Here is a 19,905-nt window from a genome sequence, read left to right on the forward strand (position 1 = left end):
GCGGGGGAAGGCGGGGACCTCTTCAAAAAAGTAACCGAGCGCAGACTATGCTCGCTTTGCCGAAAGGAAGCTTTTGGCCGGTGCAGTTGGCGCAGGATAATGGGCAAAAGGCGGTGCCCAAAGGTGCGCGCCATAGTTTTAAATGAAAACCCAATAAAGCCCAAACCAGCTTTCCGGTTTACATAGGCCACGGACGAGATCTGTGTATGCACAGAGGGCGGCGTAAAATCGCTTTCTACACCGCCCGATACTGCATCCGACGTACAGTGTCACCGTGACAGTGGCAGGTGGTGTTGGCTTTTGTGACTAAAACCTTATCCCAACCGTCGACGACGGTTGCAGTCGACGAAAGCACAGCGGGAAAATAGCCTGGACGGGTTCATTTTGTGCGTATTTTATACACCTTACCGAAGCATTCCGCACTGATTTGCAAGCTTTGCTGGAAAGGTCCGTAAATCGGACAAGCTTCTTATAACTACAATAATATTAGCTAAATTAACCGAACAATTCGCCGCGACATTTTGAACGTCTGGCCAACTGCTGCGAGCCCACTGTGCGTTACGGGGCACAATGCATCATGTTCATATTTGCACGCCTAATTCAGATACGGCACGAAAGCGCCCGCCGCTGAGACGGTGCATGAAGGAGAATTATGCTAATGGCTTATGCAACGGCAACGATGCCACGCCGAGATGCGATAATATCCTTCCGCGCACTAGAGCACTTGAACTCCTGGCCGTGGCGGGTCCATAACATAGAATTACAAGCACCCCCGACAGCACACTTCGAGAAGGCTTGTTGCAATTCAATTGACCTCCGGCACACTGTGCACGATTCCGGGGCTTGTTAGGCCATTTCAGTGAAATTATTTTTCCTTAAATGAGCATTAGCGAGCAAACTCACGTGGTGTGTTTTTTTCATTGGAAACGTGAGAAAAGCAGATTCTTTATTGCAAAATTGATCAAATTGAGGCTAAGAAACGGACTGTTTTTAAAAACAAAAAACGATTATAAAACTTTTATCCGATTTTCTATTTTATTCAAAGTATGTGCCATCGCTAGCTATACATTTCTCCTATCTCTCTGCTAAATCATGGATTCCCAGACGAAAGAATACTTCGACTTATTAAGTAAATTAATTAGTCATCCCTTTTCGACTTCCTCGTAGAAAAACGAAGGGCTGCTCAGCCAATACGTGTCCCATCGATGAAAATGAATGATATTCGGAATGAACCAAGTCTGGTGAATAACGCGGGGAGGGATAGCAACTCCCATCCAAGTGATTTGATAGTATCCTGAAACAGTTTTGTTTTTTGGGCGCCTAGTGCTTGATTCCACGGGCCACCAGGCGCCCCCATCGAAACCCACTAGAATTGCATTTTGGTCATTTTTCGATCAATGCATGGTTCAAATTGATCATGTGTTGTCAGTAGCGATCGGAATTAACGTTTCCATCAGGTTTTAGTAGCTTGTGAAACACCACACATTTCTGTCCGATCAGAAAGTTCGTTTTTTGGAGTCCTTGGACGCTTTTTTTTGTAAAGTCAAAACCGCCATTTTGATTTTTTTTAAAACCACTTAAAGCACTGCGATCTTCCAAACACAAGTCCCGACAAGCATTTGGTGCGATTCTGAAGCAGTTTTCTTCAAGAGGAGCAAAAAAATAATAATCCCCGCAAAACGTCATTTTCAGGCACAAAAGTTGACATACTTTAACCCTTTCAATGATGGGTTGCACACCGAAATAATTTTTTTTTTCGACCTGAAATCATTTACCTGTTGTCTAAACAAGGTAATGATGAATGAACAGCAAAACTGGGAAGTCCCAATCGGCAGGTACAGCCATCTTTTTAAAATTCCGATTCTCAACGCACGCACCTAGTATGTCGTACTTATAACAACTTCTCGTCGTTTCTTGACTTTAATATATCCCTCGATCAGTGTCGTGATGTTTTTGCTTTCATGTCTTCATGGTAAACGTTTCGTCCTTGTTACTGTCGGCTGTGTTTTCCGCTAAATATCGGTTACCAGCTTGGTCGTTGCGTTTCGTCAGTTTGATTAGTTTTAGTTCTAAGTGCTAGGTTAAGTTTTTATTGTCAATTAGGCTAAGTTGCCCGTTGACTGTTTCTTTAAATAAATAAATAAATAAAAACTGTATATTTAAACAAGTTTCAATTGAGCATTCTCAACTTGACGTGCATGAAATAATTCTTTGCTTTAAATATTGATTCATCGTTGAACCAAAAGGTCGACACAGTCGCTGACCCACCTCGCTGCTTGAAACAGTCTGCAGATTGCAAACATTCCAAACCCGGCAACCTTCAAACCAAATTCATTTCAGAGGCGAATCGACCTCACAGAAATGGTTCACGCACAAGAAAAAACATTAAAGATTCACAAGCAAAGAAACCCACCAGAACGGCCGCACGAATTACGAATGATTTAAATTAATTAAACGCATTCCGACTGCCACCAGCCAGTGTTTGCAGCAGTTTTGAAGTTCGACATCGAGCGACATTGTAGCCCGGCAATCTTTGCTCCCGTAGGAGGAATAAATTATCCGTCCGAACAGAATCTTTAAATGAAGAGGAATAAACGCTCGACCGATTTCCCATTCTATTCCGGCGAGCCTGAGGTTCATATTCAGGCGCTTGTGGGGGACATGAAAAAAATACTGTCCGATCACAAATTAAAGTGCAGATCGATAGTGTTCTGGTGACGAACGGTCCTAAAACCGTCACACCACCATTTGAATAAAGAGATGAAACCAAAACACACACACCACACCACCGGATGAGTGCCACAACTTTCGGCACTTTTCGGACACCACACACACGAAGGGAGACGGTCCTCGAGTCTAAGTTATGACTTGTTTCAGTAATGAAATACTAATTTCTCCGGGCTGATGATTTCCCAGCACGGAACGGGTCCGGTGTCCGGCGAAATGGCGATCGATTTCACTGCAGGTGTCGTCCGTCCTCCCGGGAGCGATTCGATTGTACGGCTCGGGGCCACCGTTCCACGCCTCCGGGACACGCTCCGGGCAGTAGCGAGCCGGGTTCCGGTCTGCGTGACACGGACCGACTGTGAGGGGGTGGGTGGGTGCCCTGTTCATTTCCTCCTTTAATTGCCCCCAGGCGGCATGGAACGTGACCAATTGCTTTGCCCGGCCCCGGCCCAGGCTTAGCAGCGATCGTTTTCCTCTAATTATGATGGGAGTTTAGCATCGCATCGTTTTTCCTTTTTTCTCTCTCTTTCTCTATCTGTCTTTGATGCTCCTCAAAGTACCGACACCTCGACTCGCTGCGCCAGGAACCAGCCCGGGGGGCACACTGGGCTCAGGGCTTCCGGGAAGTACGCCGTGCCATATCTGTCTGTCGAAGTCGAGTGACGTACAGCAACAATAGGCGAATAACGGGCGAAACCGTCCGGAAACCGATCCGGTAGCTCCGGGAATTCGAAAAGTGCGCTCGAACATGAAACATATTTTTCCACTGCCAAAGGTATTCGTTGATTAACTTTCTTTTCTCTCGGCACTCAGGCCGTTTGGCCATTCTATTGAGATTGCTGTTTATTAATGAATTTTTCAACAACGTCCGGGCCGGGCGTGGGTGCCATATTTCCTGTTGCGCGAGCACCACAACGCGTGGCCTGTAAACGCAAAAAGCCGCCATTTGCCTTCATAAGCAAAAATAACCTTCGCCGCGAAACCATTGGCAAATGAAAGCCGAAACGGAAACGCGAACAAAAAATCGCCCAACAACGACATCGCCTAATCAAATGCGCTACCGACAGGCGCTAATGTAGCCATTCGCCAAAAGGCATTCGCGACGGAACAAAAAACAAACCAGAAACAGGTAACTGCCGCTAATAATACGCGGGTGGGCGAAAAATTCAAACTTTCTACCAAACCTAATGAGGTGACATTAGCTTTGCGCGAACCGAGCGCGATAGCTCACGGCATCGCGATCCTTTCGTTCCATGCGACACATGCCACGATGAGCGCCGGAAACAAAGTTTATCATATACGTACGCCACTGTCGCAAGTAGCGCCAGCGCTCATTCCGGTTGGCTTCCAGCTTTGCCTCGCTTCGGTACTTGCCGGATCCGGGTGTCCGGGAGGCTCGAAAGGCTCGGCAAATCGTTAAGCCATCACGTACTAACACGCGAACTGCCTTCGGTGGTGTTGCCTGGTACTCTGTCCCCTGTCGGGCCGGGCCAACCAGCCAACTTCTGAACGGTGTTGAAGTGTTCAGTCTCCGACCTGTTCCCGAGATGGTGATCTCATCCTGACGACGGTCGCAACCACACGGACATATTTTCGCGTGTGTTTTATGCATGAAACTTTCTGATCTGAGGTGACCGGAAGAGCCGTGTATGTGTGTGTGTGTGTGTGACCCTCATGTTTTTCTATTCATCCGTTATCGTCCCGTGTCCGTGTCCTCGGAAACGCGCTGATGGTTTTAGAGGGCCGGTACCACCGACAAAAGTCGGCGAAGAAACATCTTTCATCGTCACCTCGCTTTTCCTCACGACCGTTGGATCCGTGTCCGATTCGATGTTTAGTGTCCTGCGGCAGGTGTGCGGTTATGAACCAGTTTTGGAACTCAAACTCGAATGTTCTTGTTTTGACTTTAAAATTTTTAGAAAACGTTTAAATGTGCTCAACGTTTGCGGCAAACGAGTGACAACACGTAGGTTAATTAGTTAACCGTTAATGAAAGAGAGTAAGAAAAAGTCGATAAATCAAAGCGAACATTTCGGATCCCGGGGGTTCAATCGCGTTCTTTGTGTGGCATTCTTGAAAGATATACAAAATGGCCGGAAGAAAACACGGGTAGCCGGGTGGAGCCGGATGAACGAAATCCTATTGCGCGCCCTTCATAAGCTTTCCCACTCGATAATGTCTATCCACAGCAGGAAATAAAAAGTGTTTTATGGGAACGGTTTTATCGCAGTGTCAAAACAGATGGCTTCCGGTCTGGCTTCCGGTCGGGTATTCGTAAATTCATCTTCACCATCTTGAGGTTCACGATAAAAATTTGCATACCACCGTTCGGTGGTTGGTGGGGTGCGAAAATGTTTGTTATGTGTCTCAACGACAAGCCCATCGATGAACGCTGAGGATGCTGGAACGCGATACGCGAAAAGCTGTCCGCCTGTACGTGATGATGGTTATCAGGACTGTGTACCTCAGCGGCTATTGCAACGGATATTCGATGATGAAGATGAATGGAAGTCTGGAACCGTTGCTGATACGGTTTCTTCAGCCTCGGGTGATAAAGTATGAAATGCGTTGTTTTGTTGACGTCACCAAACAACAAAAGGATTACCCGTGCTGATACTTGATACCTTGAAAAGTGTTTGAAGATTTATTGAACTTACTGTTTCGCTGTATCAAATATGGCCAGAAATATTGAAAACCTCGAACGGTCTATTAGCATCGTTTAACGCTGGTTTAGGGATCACTCTTTGCCATGAATGTTGACTGGTTAAAGTAGACTGATATGAAATTAAACAATTGGTTGTCCGTCATTCTCATGACATGACTGGCCCACCGGAGTCCGACGAGACGTATTCACTGCACGATAGTAAAGGTGTAAAGGTAAAGTGCGTATTATTCGATGTTGTAGAAACTCCGTTGTCCCTCCAAACGTAGTGAATCGAGTTCATTATATGTTTATGAAATAAAAATAGCCCAACAAGTGCCAACATTGCTGTTCTCTCCACTTTTCTTTACTACCTTTTATCATACCTCTTCCACAGGTGCTTTTGTGTGGATATCAATTTACACCACAGTACTTCATTATCCAAATGCAATGAGAATCAATGAATATTAAATCGTTTATTGTACTTTAATGCAAATAAAGCACATTAACACAAACTGCCCTTAGTGACACTCTTCCAATTTGTAACGCAACTATACAAACGCACACCGTTCGAGATGATCCTTCAAATTGGCATCATTTTTGTTCGTTAGTTTTTTGTAATAAATTTTTATTACGGCTTACGAGCCACCGCAAAAAAAAAACACTCCCTCCGGTTAATGGTAACAGCAAAGAGCGAGTAACAACGTTATAACAACCGTTCATTAATGCCTCTGGCGAGGAATTAAAAATTCATGATTGTAACCCCCCCATGCGTCGAGAGCGCGAAAAGTGGCGCATTTCGCTGCGACCATTAATTAGTGACCCCATTTGCACGTGCACAAATTGATCCTCGGTTCCGGACCGTATCCTTTCACGCACACGCGACACAAAAATGGGCGACTGCCGAAAACAGGGAATGACGGATTTGGAGTAAAATTTATTTTGCACATGGTTTTCCACACCATTTAATTTATCACACCACCGCTGACCCTGAACGCTTCCTTAGTCGTCCCATATTAATGTGGTCAGTTACAATGGCCAATTTTCACCTACCGCCAATTTGTCGTCCCCGGCATACGTCGTACTACGTGCGGCTTTAAAGAGGCCAGGTAAAAAGTGTCAGACAGAGAAAATTTAAACGTAACCTCGGCGAGACTCGACAACTCGGAGATTTATTAATTCTAGCATCACTCACCTTTCTAGTCGGCTTCTTGGTGCCACAAAGTTCGTCAAACCTCGACTCGACTCCGATGTTGGCATCCATTTACTTCAATGTGTCGAAAATGGCACCCGGTTGCGTGCTGGTCCGTGTGCTCGATTTCGACACTTGTCGGCAGCCGCAGGTGGTGTTTCTCATACCTCTCTGAGACAACACTTCAACCGCCGGCCGCCGGAACATGATCCGCATCCGCAGTCGGCTGAAGGCCTACGATTAATGAACGAGCAGATTGAAGACGAAAAATGATAAACGCTAGTCGTTATGAGCGGCGGGTGAATAAAGTACCGCCGCCCGTGAAAGAGATGCCGCCGGATTCGGAAGTTCTCGTGTACCACGGGTTTGTTTTGCTATTCATTGGTTTTTCCTTCCCCCCCCCCCCCCCCTTTCGCTGGTGGTGCCGGTGGAACCGGATGGTGTGCTGGAAAATTATTTGCCCTCCATTGGAGGCGCAATCGAGCGAGCATAACAACTCACTCCCGACTGCTCCGGCTGGCCGGCTGGTGTGATAATATCTTGATGCTCTCGATGGCGCTGCCGGCCGGAGCCGGCCGGGGCTGCTGATGGGGCTCGTTCGGTTGAACCAAAGTACTTTCCGTTGCTCTGTGAGGCGAACCTAGGATCGAGTAAAAAAGCGAATCTTTCGTCGACGAATGGCCGCACGGCAACGGTAATTTTGCACGCGCAAAAGCATAAATCAAACATTAGCTGAATGGAAGCAGAAATTAATTTTATATTTGCCAATGCCGGGCGCCCACACAGGAAACAGGAAGTATGAATAGTTTTTTATCCACCGTACGCTTTTCGTTCACTGTGTCCGCCGCAGTGAATATCTTTTTTTTTTTTGGGGAACCGATCCCCGGGCACAGCGCAAAACAGTTCACGCTGCGCAAATCTATGATTTGGGCGGAACGTGACGAGTAGGTTTCATTTCCGGCGACCAGTTGAACAAATCACTTCATATGTTTGAAGAGCGCGCATATTGAAATTTGTCGAAAAAACAAAACGAGTGTATAACGTATAACGGTGTAGGTTAAAAAAAGTTAAGCATCGATTTTGGGTAAACCGATCAGCATCGAGCATTCTCTTTGATAATACGATACGAAGTGTCCGAATTCAACTACGAAGACCACGTGAAGTGTTGTATCAGTAAATAATTATCTTTTCCAAAGACGATGTATGATCTTTGCATCTTAATGTGACTGAAGCGTATTAAAACTGCGTTTACGCATTGTTAAAACTGAATTTAGAACACGGTCCAAGTCTAAGTAAGCAACATACTTGTTCCACTCATTGTAAAAGCGTGCATCACCCCTAAGTTCGTTGTTCGACAAGCACATTACAGTGTCACATAATTATTTAGCTATGTAATGAAGATTCCCTTATCACCAATTTATTTATAAACCATAGAATTTAATGTTAAATCAAGTTTCTCTCAGCTACGTTATCGCAATTTTAACCAACACCATGTTAACGCTTACTTTTGCGGTTCAGTAGACGAAGACGAATGACGAAGACGAATGACGAAGACGAAGAAGATTCTCACGTCTTTACTTCTATATAAAGCGAATTCTGGACCCTTGAGCTCATTTGTGCATTTTCGAAACGATAAGTCAGCAGAGTGTCGTAGTGTCGTGAAGTGTGTTTCGGAAGCATGGGGCCTCTAGCATGGACAGTGTTCTTGTGCATCGTCAGCAGTACTAGATCGGGTGACGCGATTTTCGACGAAACTGATTCTGCTACACCATGTTCTGCTAGCTTCTCTGGATATGCTTTCGAGATGCTCATGGCAAAGCTAGACTACATGCAGCACAGTGTTCTGGAACTACAGACCGAATTGGCCAAGCAGCGGAAAGAGGCTGCGCAGAGCCAAAATGACAGCGAGCCGCCTATGCACCATTGTTTCTTGGAGCTACAGACCGAATGGGCCAAGCAGCGGGAAGAAGCTGCGCGAAGCCAAAATAACAGCGATAAGAGCCTGATCGAGATTAAGAGGGCCGTGCAGAACAATTTCGATTCAATGCGTCGATTAGAGGATGATGTTGGACGCAACTTTAGTCGCCTACAGGACCGATCATGGCAGATCTTGACGCAAATACTTACGAATGTCACAACGAAGACCAATCCTCTTTCATCTGGACCCTATCGCTCGTGCAGTGATATTTGGAATGCACAGTCTGGGGTATATATTATCCAGGCGACCGATGAAAGCAACCCTTTTATGGCGTACTGTCACCGGGATATGATGGGTATAGGCATCTGGTTGGTGATACAGCGCCGATTCGACGGATCGCTGGACTTTTATCGCAACTGGACCGAGTATCGGAATGGTTTTGGTGACATTGAGAATGAGTTCTGGATCGGACTGGAACGACTACATCAGCTGACAACGGGGCGACCCCATGAACTGATGGTTGAGCTGAGAGACTTTAAGGGGAATTATAAATTTGCACTCTACACAGCATTCGAGATCGGCAATGAAACCGAACAATACAATCTGAAAACACTTGGAACGTACCACGGAACTGCAGGCGATTCTCTGTCAGAACACAAGAATATGAAATTCACGACGTACGATCGTGATAATGACATACATAAGCACAATTGTGCTGAATTTCATAAGGGTGCCTGGTGGTACAACAACTGCTATCACTCCAATTTGAACGGGCCATACAAGAATATAGTAGATACTGGATCGATGAACTGGCACGCCTTCAGCTATTCCTATGAAGGACTGAGCTTTTCAAGAATGATGATCCGACCAAAATGAACTCTATTGTCTATTCGCTCAGGATCAGCCGTGCCTTATCCATTCCCTACTACAGAAAATCCTTCAAGAGGTTAACGTACGTCTCGAAGACTCGAAATAATCATCTTACAGTTTACGATTAAACGTGGTCAAAAAGGAGAAGACCTTAAACGCCAAACGTCAAATCAGAATAGCTTCTGCTACGGCCCATAACGTACGCTTTGCCTGGTCAGGAAATGTTAACCCGAGCAGCGACTACTTCCATCACTATAGTTCTCTAAAATAATTTCGATATTTTCGCTTTAGAACAATCGTTTTGTTCATAAATACAGCCCGGACCGTTCTTCTCAGATTTAAAATAAATCGTTTCGTTTGATGGAAAATATTGTTACGATTTGTAGTATGAGCTCGGACTCAGATTGTGGCTCGTATATTATTGCTCGTGGCACCCCACATCATCACCGTCGTGTTGCTTGAAGCGTTTCAAAATCACTATCAAAACGACGTACGGCACGTCATGACGTAGATAGAATAGAATGACTCCCTTCTGCTAAGGTTTAAGAAAATATTCGCTTCCTGTTCATCACGAGGCACGGAGAGGTGCCACAATTACAATTTTCCTGCACTTCCAAAATACGCTATCAACAGACATACACCAAAACGCAACAGCGTGCATGACAATAGCCTAGAACTCTAGAACCTGCCTGCCAGCTAGCCAGTCAGGCAGTGCAAGGATGCAAATCAAAATTTGAATACCAAATGGAAAGCTAAGTGAATAAATAAAATCAAATGGAAATTAAATAAAGCGAAAATGGGAGAAAAGCGCGAACACTACCGCCGCGGGGGAAGGCGGGGACCTCTTCAAAAAAGTAACCGAGCGCAGACTATGCTCGCTTTGCCGAAAGGAAGCTTTTGGCCGGTGCAGTTGGCGCAGGATAATGGGCAAAAGGCGGTGCCCAAAGGTGCGCGCCATAGTTTTAAATGAAAACCCAATAAAGCCCAAACCAGCTTTCCGGTTTACATAGGCCACGGACGAGATCTGTGTATGCACAGAGGGCGGCGTGAAACCGCTTTCTACACCGCCCGATACTGCATCCGACGTACAGTGTCACCGTGACAGTGGCAGGTGGTGTTGGCTTTTGTGACTAAAACCGTATCGCAACCGTCGACGACGGTTGCAGTCGACGAAAGCACAGCGAGAAAATTGCCTGGATGGGTTCATTTTGTGCTTATTTTATACACCTTATCGAAGCATTCCGCACTGATTTGCAAGCTTTGTTGGAAAGGTCCGTGAAATCGGACAAGCTTCTTATAACTACAATAATATTAGCTAAATTAACCGAACAATTCGCCGCGACATTTTGAACGTGTGGTCAACTGCTGCGAGCCCACTGTGCGTTAGGGGGCATAATGCATCATGCTCATATTTGCACGCCTAATTCAGATACGGCACGAAAGCGCCCGCCGCTGAGACGGTGCATGAAGGAGAATTATGCTAATGGCTTATGCAACGGCAACGATGCCACGCCGAGATGCGATAATATCCTTCCGCGCACTAGAGCACTTGAACTCCTGGCCGTGGCGGCTCCATAACATAGAATTACAAGCACCCCGGACAGCACACTTCGCGAAGGCTTGTTGCAATTCAATTGACCTCCGGCACACTGTGCACGATTCCGGGGCTTGTTAGGCCATTTAAGTGAAATTATTTGTCCTTAAATGAGCATTAGCGAGCAAACTCACGTGGTGGGTTTTTTTCATTGGAAACATGAGAAAAGCAGCTTTTTTATTGCAAAATTGATCAAATTGAGGCTGAGAAACGGACTGTTTTTAAAAACAAAAAACGTTTATAAAACTTTTATCCGATTTTCTATTTTATTCAAAGTATGTGCCATCGCTAGCTATACATTTCTCCTATCTCTCTACTAAATCATGGATTCCCAGACGAAAGAATTCTTCGTCTTTTTAAGTAAACTACATCCCATAAGTCATCCCACTTCGACTTCCTCGTAGAAAAACGAAGAGCTGCTCAGCTAAAACGTGTCCCATCGATGAAAAAGAATGATATACGAAAAGAGCCAAATCTGGTGAATAACGCGTGGAGGGATAGCAGTTCCCATCCAAGTGATTTTATTGTATCCTGAAACAGTTTCGCTTTGGGGGTAATGGAGACGCCTGGTTTTATGGCCATTGTGTCCCACCAGGCGTCTCCATTATAAAAAAACAGAAACCGCTTTTGGTTGTTTTTCGATCAATGCTTCCAATGTTCAAATTGATCATTTGTTGTCAGTAGCGATCGGAATTAACGTTTTGATCAGGTTTTAGTAGCTTGTGAAACACCACACATTTCTGTCCGATCAGAAAGTCCGTTTTTTGGAGTCCTAGGACGCTTTTTTTTGTAAAGTCAAAACCGCCATTTTGATTTTTTTTAAACCACTTAAAGCACTGCGATCTTCTAAACACAAGTCCCGACAAGCATTTGGTGCGATTCTGAAGTAGTTTTCTTCAAGAGGAGCAGAAAAATAATAATCCCCGCAAAACGTCATTTTCAGGCACAAAAGTGGACATAGTTTAACCCTTTCAATGATGGGTTGCACACCGAAATAATTTTTTTTTCGACCTGAAATCATTTACCTCTTGTCTAAACAAGGTAATGACGAATGAACAGCAAAACTGGGAAGTCCTAATCGGCAGCCATCTTTTTAAAATTCCGATTCTCAACGCACGCACCTAGTATGTCGTACGTATAACAATTACTCGTCGTTTCTTGACATTAATATGTCCCTCGATCAGTGTCGTGATGTTTTTGCTTTCATGTCTTCATGGTACATGTTTCATCCTTGTTAGTGTCACCTGTGTTTTCCGCTAAATATCGGTTACCAGTTTGGTCGTTTCGTTTCGTCAGTTTGATTAGTTTTAGTTCTCAGTTCTAGGATAAGTTTTTATTGTCGATTAGGCTAAGTTGCCCGTTGACCGTTTTTTATTAAATAAATAAATAAATAAAAACTGTATATTTAAACCAGTTTCAATCGAGCATTTTCGACTTGACGCACGTGAACTAATTCTTTGCTTTAAATATTGATTCATCGTTGAACCAAAAGGTCGGCAGAGCCGCTGACCCACCTCGCTGCTTGAAACAGTCTGAAGATTGCAAACATTCCAAACCCGGCAACCTTCAAACCAAATTTATTTCAGAGGCGAATCGACCTCACAGAAATGGTTCACGCACAAGAAAAAACATTAAAGATTCACAAGCAAAGAAACCCACCAGAACGGCCGCACGAATTACGAATGATTTAAATTAATTAAACGCATTCCGACTGCCATCAGCCAGTGTTTGCAGCAGTTTTGAAGTTCGACATCGAGCGACATTGTCGCCCGGCAATCTTTGCTCCCGTAGGAGGAATAAATTAGTCGTCCGAACAGAATCATAAAATGAAGAGGAATAAACGCTCGACCGATTTCCCATTCTATTCCGGCGAGCCTGAGGTTCATATTCAGGCGCTTGTCGGGAACTCGAACTTATGCGGCATACTTCTAAAAAAATACTGTCCGATCACCAATTAAAGTGCAGATCGATAGTGTTCTGGTGACGCACGGTCCTAAAACCGTCACACCGCCATTTGAATAAAGAGATGAAACCAAAACACACACACCACACCACCGGATGAGTGCCTCAATTTTCGGCACTTTTCGGACACCACACACACGAAGGGGACCGAAGAAGACGGTCCCGAGTCTAAGTTATGACTTGTTTCAGTAATGAAATACTAATTTCTCCGTATTCCGGGGCTGATGATTTCCCAGCACGGAACGGGTCCGGTGTCCGGCGAAATGGCGATCGATTTCACTGCAGGTGTCGTCCGTCCGCCTCGGGAGCGATTCGATTGTACGGCCCGGGGCCACCGTTCCACGCCTCCGGGACACGCTCCGGGCAGTAGCGAACGCCGTCCCGGTCTGCGTGACACGGACCGACTGTGAGGGGGTGGGTGGGTGCCCTGTTCATTTCCTCCTTTAATTGCCCCCAGGCGGGATGGAACGTGACCAATTGCTTTGCCCGGCCCCGGCCCAGGCTTAGCAGCGATCGTTTTCCTCTAATTATGATGGGAGTTTAGCATCGCATCGTTTTTCCTTTTTTCTCTCTCTTTCTCTATCTGTCTTTGATGCTCCTCAAAGTACAGACACCTCGACTCGCAGCGCCAGGAACCAGCCCGGGGGGGTGGGGGGGGCACACTGGGCTCAGGGCTTCCGGGAAGTACGCCGTGCCATATCTGTCTGTCGAAGTCGAGTGACGTACAGCAACAATAGGCGAATAACGGGCGAAACCGTCCGGAAACCGATCCGGTAGCTCCGGGAATTCGAAAAGTGCGCTCGAACATGAAACACATTTTGCCACTGCCAAAGGTATTCGTTGATTAACTTTCTTTTCTCTCGGCACTCAGGCCGTTTGGCCATTCTATTGAGATTGCTGTTTATTAATGAATTTTTCAACAACGTCCGGGCCGGGCGTGGGTGCCATATTTCCTGTTGCGCGAGCACCACAACGCGTGGCCTGTAAACGCAAAAAGCCGCCATTTGCCTTCATAAGCAAAAATAACCTTCGCCGCGAAACCATTGGCAAATGAAAGCCGAAACGGAAACGCGAACAAAAAATCGCCCAACAACGACATCGCCTAATCAAATGCGCTACCGACAGGCGCTAATGTAGCGCATTCGCCAGAGGCATTCGCGACGGAACAAAAAACAAACCAGAAACAGGTAACTACCGCTAATAATACACGGGTGGGCGAAAAATTCAAACTTCCAAACCTAATGAGGTGACATTAGCTTTGCGCGAACCGAGTGCGATAGCTCACGGCATCGCGATCCTTTCGTTCCATGCGACACATGCCACGATGAGCGCCGGAAACAAAGTTTATCATATACGTACGTCACTGTCGCAAGTAGCTCCAGCGCTCATTCCGGTTGGCTTCCAGCTTTGCCTCGCTTCGGTACTTGCCGGATCCGGGTGTCCGGGAGGCTCGAAAGGCTCGGCAAATCGTTAAGCCATCACGTACTAACACGCGAACTGCCTTCGGTGATGTTGCCTGGTACTCCGGCCCGGACCGGGCAAACCAGCCAACTTCTGAACGGTGTTGAAGTGTTGAGTCTCCGACCTGTTCCCGAGATGGTGATCTCATCCTGACGGCGGTCGCAACCACACCACACGGACATATTTTCGAGTGTGTTTTATGCATGAAACTTTCTGATCTGAGGTGACCGGAAGAGCCGTGTATGTGTGTGTGTTTGTGTGTGTGACCCTCATGTTTTTCTATTCATCCGTTATCGTCCCGTGTCCGTGTCCTCGGAAACGCGCTGATGGTTTTAGAGGGCCGGTACCACCGACAAAAGTCGGCGAAGAAACATCTCTCATCGTCACCTCGCTTTTCCTCGCGATGTTTAGTGTCCTGCGGCAGGTGTGCGGTTATGAACCAGTTTTGGAACTCAAACTCGAATGTTCTTGTTTTGACTTTAAAATTTTTAGAAAACGTTTAAATGTGCTCAACGTTTGCGGCAAACGAGTGACAACACGTAAGTTAATTAGTTAACCGTTAATGAAAGCGAATAAGAAAAAGTCGATAAATCAAAGCGAACATTTCGGGTCCCGGGGGTTCAATCGCGTTCTTTGTGTGGCATTCTTGAAAGATATACAAAATGGCCGGAAGAAAACCCGGGTAGCCGGGTGGAGCCGGATGAACGAAATCCTATTGCGCGCCCTTCATAAGCTTTCCCACTCGATAATGTCTATCCACAGCAGGAAATAAAAAGTGTTTTATGGGAACGGTTTTATCGCAGTGTCAAAACAGATGGCTTCCGGTCTGGCTTCCGGTCGGGTATTCGTAAATTCATCATCACCATCTTGAGGTTCACGATAAAAATTTGCATACCACCGTTCGGCGGTTGGTGGGGTGCGAAAATGTTTGTTATGTGTCTCAACGACAAGCCCATCGATGAACGCTGAGGATGCTGGAACGCGATACGCGAAAAGCTGTCCGCCTGTACGTGATGATGGTTATCAGGACTGTGTACCTCAGCGGCTATTGCAACGGATATTCGATGATGAAGATGAATGAAAGTCTGGACCCGTTGCTGATACGGTTTCTTCAGCCTCGGGTGATAAAGTATGAAATGCGTTGTTTTGTTGACGTCACCAAACAACAAAAGGATTACCCGTGCTGATACTTGATACCTTGAAAAGTGTTTGAAGATTTATTGAACTTACTGTTTCGCTGTATCAAATATGGCCAGAAATATTGAAAACCTCGAAGGGTCTATTAGCATAATATAACACCTCATAACTTACTAACTTACAAAACGGGAACCTGGGAACTACACTACCCAAACTAAACTAAACTGGTGGAACTAAATTTACTTACTAAACATGACTGCACCAGAGACATCTCAAACAGGGCCAAGGCTTTACGGACCGGTTGGTCGTCCGCCATTCTCGTGACATAACCAGCCCACCGGAGCCTCATGAGACGTATTCGCCATAGTAAGGATGTTTGCTGTTGTAGCGACTCCTCCATTGTTCCTCCTTGAGCAATCGAGTTTATTATATGTATGTTTATGAAGTAAAAATAGCCCAACATTGCTGTTCCTTCCTCTATGCACACTTTACTGCCTATTATCATAACCGCTCTTCCATAGGTGCTTTTGTGTGGATATCAATTTACACCACAGTACTTCATTATCCGAATGCAATGAGAATCAATGAATATTAAATCGTTTATGGTACTTTAATGCAAATAAAGCACATTAACACAAACTGCCCTTAGTGATACTCTTCCAATTTGTAACGCAACTATACAAACGCACACCGTTCGAGATGATCCTTCAAATTGGCATCATTTTTGTTCGTTAGTTTTTTGTAATAAATTTTTATTACGGCTTACGAGCCACCGCCAAAAAAAAAACACTCCCTCCGGTTAATGGTAACAGCAAAGAGCGAGTAACAACGTTATAACAACCGTTCATTAATGCCTCTGGCGAGGAATTAAAAATTCATGATTGTAACCCCCCCATGCGTCGAGAGCGCGAAAAGTGGCGCATTTCGCTGCGACCATTAATTAGTGACCCCATTTGCACGTGCACAAATTGATCCTCGGTTCCGGACCGTATCCTTTCACACACACGCGACACCAAAATGGGCGACTGCCGAAAACAGGGAATGACGGATTTGGAGTAAAATTTATTTTGCACATGGTTTTCCACACCATTTAATTTATCACACCACCGCTGACCCTGAACGCTTCTTTAGTCGTCCCATATTAATGTGGTCAGTTTTAATGGCCAATTTTCACCTACCGCCAATTTGTCGTCCCCGGCATACGTCGTACTACGTGCGGCTTTAAAGAGGCCAGGTAGAAAAGGCTAAACAGAGAAAATTTTAACGCATCCTTGGCGAGACTCGACAACTCGGAGATTTAGCAATTCTAGCATCACTCACCTTTCTAGTCGGCTTCTTGGTGCCACAGAATTCGTCAAACCTCGACTCGACTCCGATGTTGGCATCCATTTACTTCAATGTGTCGAAAATGGCACCCGGTTGCGTGCTGGTCCGTGTGCTCGATTTCGACACTTGTCGGCAGCCGCAGGTGGTGTTTCTCATACCTCTCTGAGACAACACTTCAACCGCCGGCCGCCGGAACATGATCCGCATCCGCAGTCGGCCGAAGGCCTACGATTAATGAACGAGCAGATTGAAGACGAAAAATGATAAACGCTAGTCGTTATGAGCGGCGGTGAATAAAGTACCGCCGTGTGAAAGAGATGCCGCCGGATTCGGAAGTTCTCGTGTACCACGAGTTTGTTTTGCTATTCATTGGTTTTTCCTTTACCCCCCCCTTTCGCTGGTGGTGCCGGTGGAACCGGATGGTGTGCTGGAAAATTATTTGCCCTCCATTGGAGGCGCAATCGAGCGAGCATAACAACTCACTCCCTGCCCCGACTGGTCCGGCTCCGGCTGGCCGGCTGGTGTGATAATATCTTGATGCTCTCGAGGGCGCTGCCGGCCGGAGCTGGGCGGGGCTGCTGATGGGGCTGCTGATGGCGTTCGGTTGAACCAAAGTACTTTCCGTTGCTCTGTGAGGCGAACCTAGGATCGAGTAAAAAAAGGGAATCTTTCGTCGACGAATGGACGGACTGAACGAATGGCCGCACGGCAACGGTAATTTTGCACGCGCAAAAGCATAAATCAAACATTAGCTGAATGGAAGCAGAAATTAATTTTATATTTGCCAATGCTGGGCGCCCACACAGGAAACAGGAAGTATGAATAGTTTTTTATCCACCGTACGCTTTTCGTTCGCTGTGTCCGCCGCAGTGAATATCTTTTTTTTCTGGGGAACCGATCCCCGCGCACAGCGCAAAACAGTTCACGCTGCGCAAATCTATGATTTGGGCGGAACGTGACGAGTAGGTTTCATTTCCGGCGACCAGTTGAACAAATCACTTCATATGTTTGAAGAGCGCGCATATTGAAATTGTCGAAAAAACAAAACGAGTGTATAACGTATAACGGTGTAGGTTAAAAAAAGTTGAGCATCAATTTTGGGTCAACCGACATGACATCTATTGCAAACGATCAGCATCGAGCGTTCTCTTTGATAATACGATACGAAGTGTCCGAATTCAATTACGAAGGCTCTGCAGTCCGCTCGACCACGTGAAGTGTTCGATCAGTAAATAATTATCTTTTCCAAAGACGATGCTGACGACAAAGATCATACTTTGCATTTTAATGTGACTGAAGTGTATTAAAACTGCGCACTTTTTGTTCATTACGCATTGTTAAAACTGAAAGTAGAACACAGTCCAAGTCTAAGTAAGCAGCAAACTTGTTCCACCCATTGCAAAAGTGTGCATCACCCCAAAGTTCGTTGTTCGACAAGCACATTACAGTGTCACATCATTATTTAGCTATGTAATGAAGATTCTCTTATCACCAATTTATTTATAAACCATAGAATTTAATGTTAAATCAAGTTGCTCTCAGCTACGCTATCGCAATTTTAACCAACACCATGTTAACGCTTACTTTTGCGGTTCAGTAGACGAAGACGAATGACGAAGACGAAGAAGATTCTCACGTCTTTACTTCTATATAAAGCGAATTTTAGACCCTTGAGCTCATTTGTGTATTTTGGAAACGATAAGTCAGCAGAGTGCCATCGTGTCGTGTAAAGTGTGTTTCGGAAGCATGGGGCCTCTAGCATGGACAGTGTTCTTGTGCATCGTCAGCAGTGCTAGATCGGGTGACACGATTTTCGACGAAACTGATTCTGACGCACCATCTACTGCTGGCTTTTCTGGATATGCTTTCGAGATGCTCATGGCAAAGCTAGATCACATGCAGCACAGTGTTCTGGAACTACAGACCGAATTGGCGAAGCAGCGGGAAGAGCAAGCTGACAGCAAGGCGCCCATGACCGAGGGACTAGACCACATGCAGCACAGTTTTCTGGAGCTACAGACCGAATTGGCCAAGCACCGGGAAGAAGCTGCGCAAAGCCAAAATAACAATGACAAAAGCCTGGTCGATATTAAGAGGGCTGTGCAGAACAATTTCGATTCGATGCGTCGATTGGAGGATAATGTTGGACGCAACTTTACTCTCCTACAGGACCGATCATGGCAGATCTTTGCGCTACAAGCTACGCATACTGCAATGAAGACCAATCTTCGTTCATATGTACCCTATCGCTCGTGCAGTGACATTCGGAATGCACAGTCTGGGGCATATATTATCCAGGCGAACGATGAAAGCAACCCTTTTATGGCGTACTGTGAGCGGGATATGATGGGTATAGGCATCTGGTTGGTGATACAGCACCGATTCGATGGATCGCTGGACTTCTATCGCAACTGGACCGAATATCGGAATGGTTTTGGTGACATTGAAAAGGAGTTCTGGATCGGACTGGAACGACTACATCAGCTGACATCGGGGCGACCCCATGAACTAATGGTTGAGCTGAGAGACTTTAAGGGGAATTATAAATTTGCACTCTACAGCGCATTCGAGGTCGGCAATGAAACCGAACAATACAATCTGAAAACCCTTGGAGCGTACAACGGAACTGCAGTGAATTCTCTGGCACATCACAAGAATATGAAATTCTCGACGTATGATCGTGATAATGACATACATAAGCACAATTGTGCTGAATTATATAAGGGTGCCTGGTGGTACAATGCCTGCTATCACTCCAATTTGAACGGGCCATACAAGAATATAGTAGCTTATTCATCGATGAACTGGTACCACTTCAGCAATTCCTATGAAGGACTGAGCTTTTCAAGAATGATGATCCGACCAAAATGAACTCTATTGTCTATTCGCTCAGGATCAGCCGTGCCTTATCCATTCCCTACTACAGGCAGGAAAACTTCCAAAAGGTCAACGTACGTCTCGAAGACTCGAAATAATCATCCTGCAGTTTGAAAATGCACGATTAAACGTGGCCAAAAAGGAGAAGACCTTAAACGTCAAACGTTAAATTAGAATAGCATCTGCTACGGTCCATAACG

The 19,905-nt window shown here is 45.7% G+C and overlaps 2 protein-coding genes across 2 annotated transcripts; both read left to right on the plus strand.

Annotated features, from left to right (window-relative positions):
• The first annotated feature begins 8,238 nt into the window (after positions 1-8,238).
• Positions 8,239-9,354, plus strand: LOC128270705 (fibrinogen-like protein A). The gene has a single exon (XM_053008119.1). It carries the CDS (start codon positions 8,239-8,241, stop codon positions 9,352-9,354), a length of 1,116 nt encoding a protein of 371 aa, XP_052864079.1.
• A 9,220-nt stretch (positions 9,355-18,574) lies between these two features.
• Positions 18,575-19,699, plus strand: LOC128270706 (fibrinogen-like protein A). Its single transcript, XM_053008120.1, has one exon. It carries the CDS (start codon positions 18,575-18,577, stop codon positions 19,697-19,699), a length of 1,125 nt encoding a protein of 374 aa, XP_052864080.1.
• Positions 19,700-19,905: the final 206 nt, after the last annotated feature.

This window comes from Anopheles cruzii, chromosome 3 (genome assembly GCF_943734635.1).
Source record: "Anopheles cruzii chromosome 3, idAnoCruzAS_RS32_06, whole genome shotgun sequence".
Taxonomy (NCBI): Eukaryota; Metazoa; Arthropoda; class Insecta; order Diptera; family Culicidae; genus Anopheles; species Anopheles cruzii.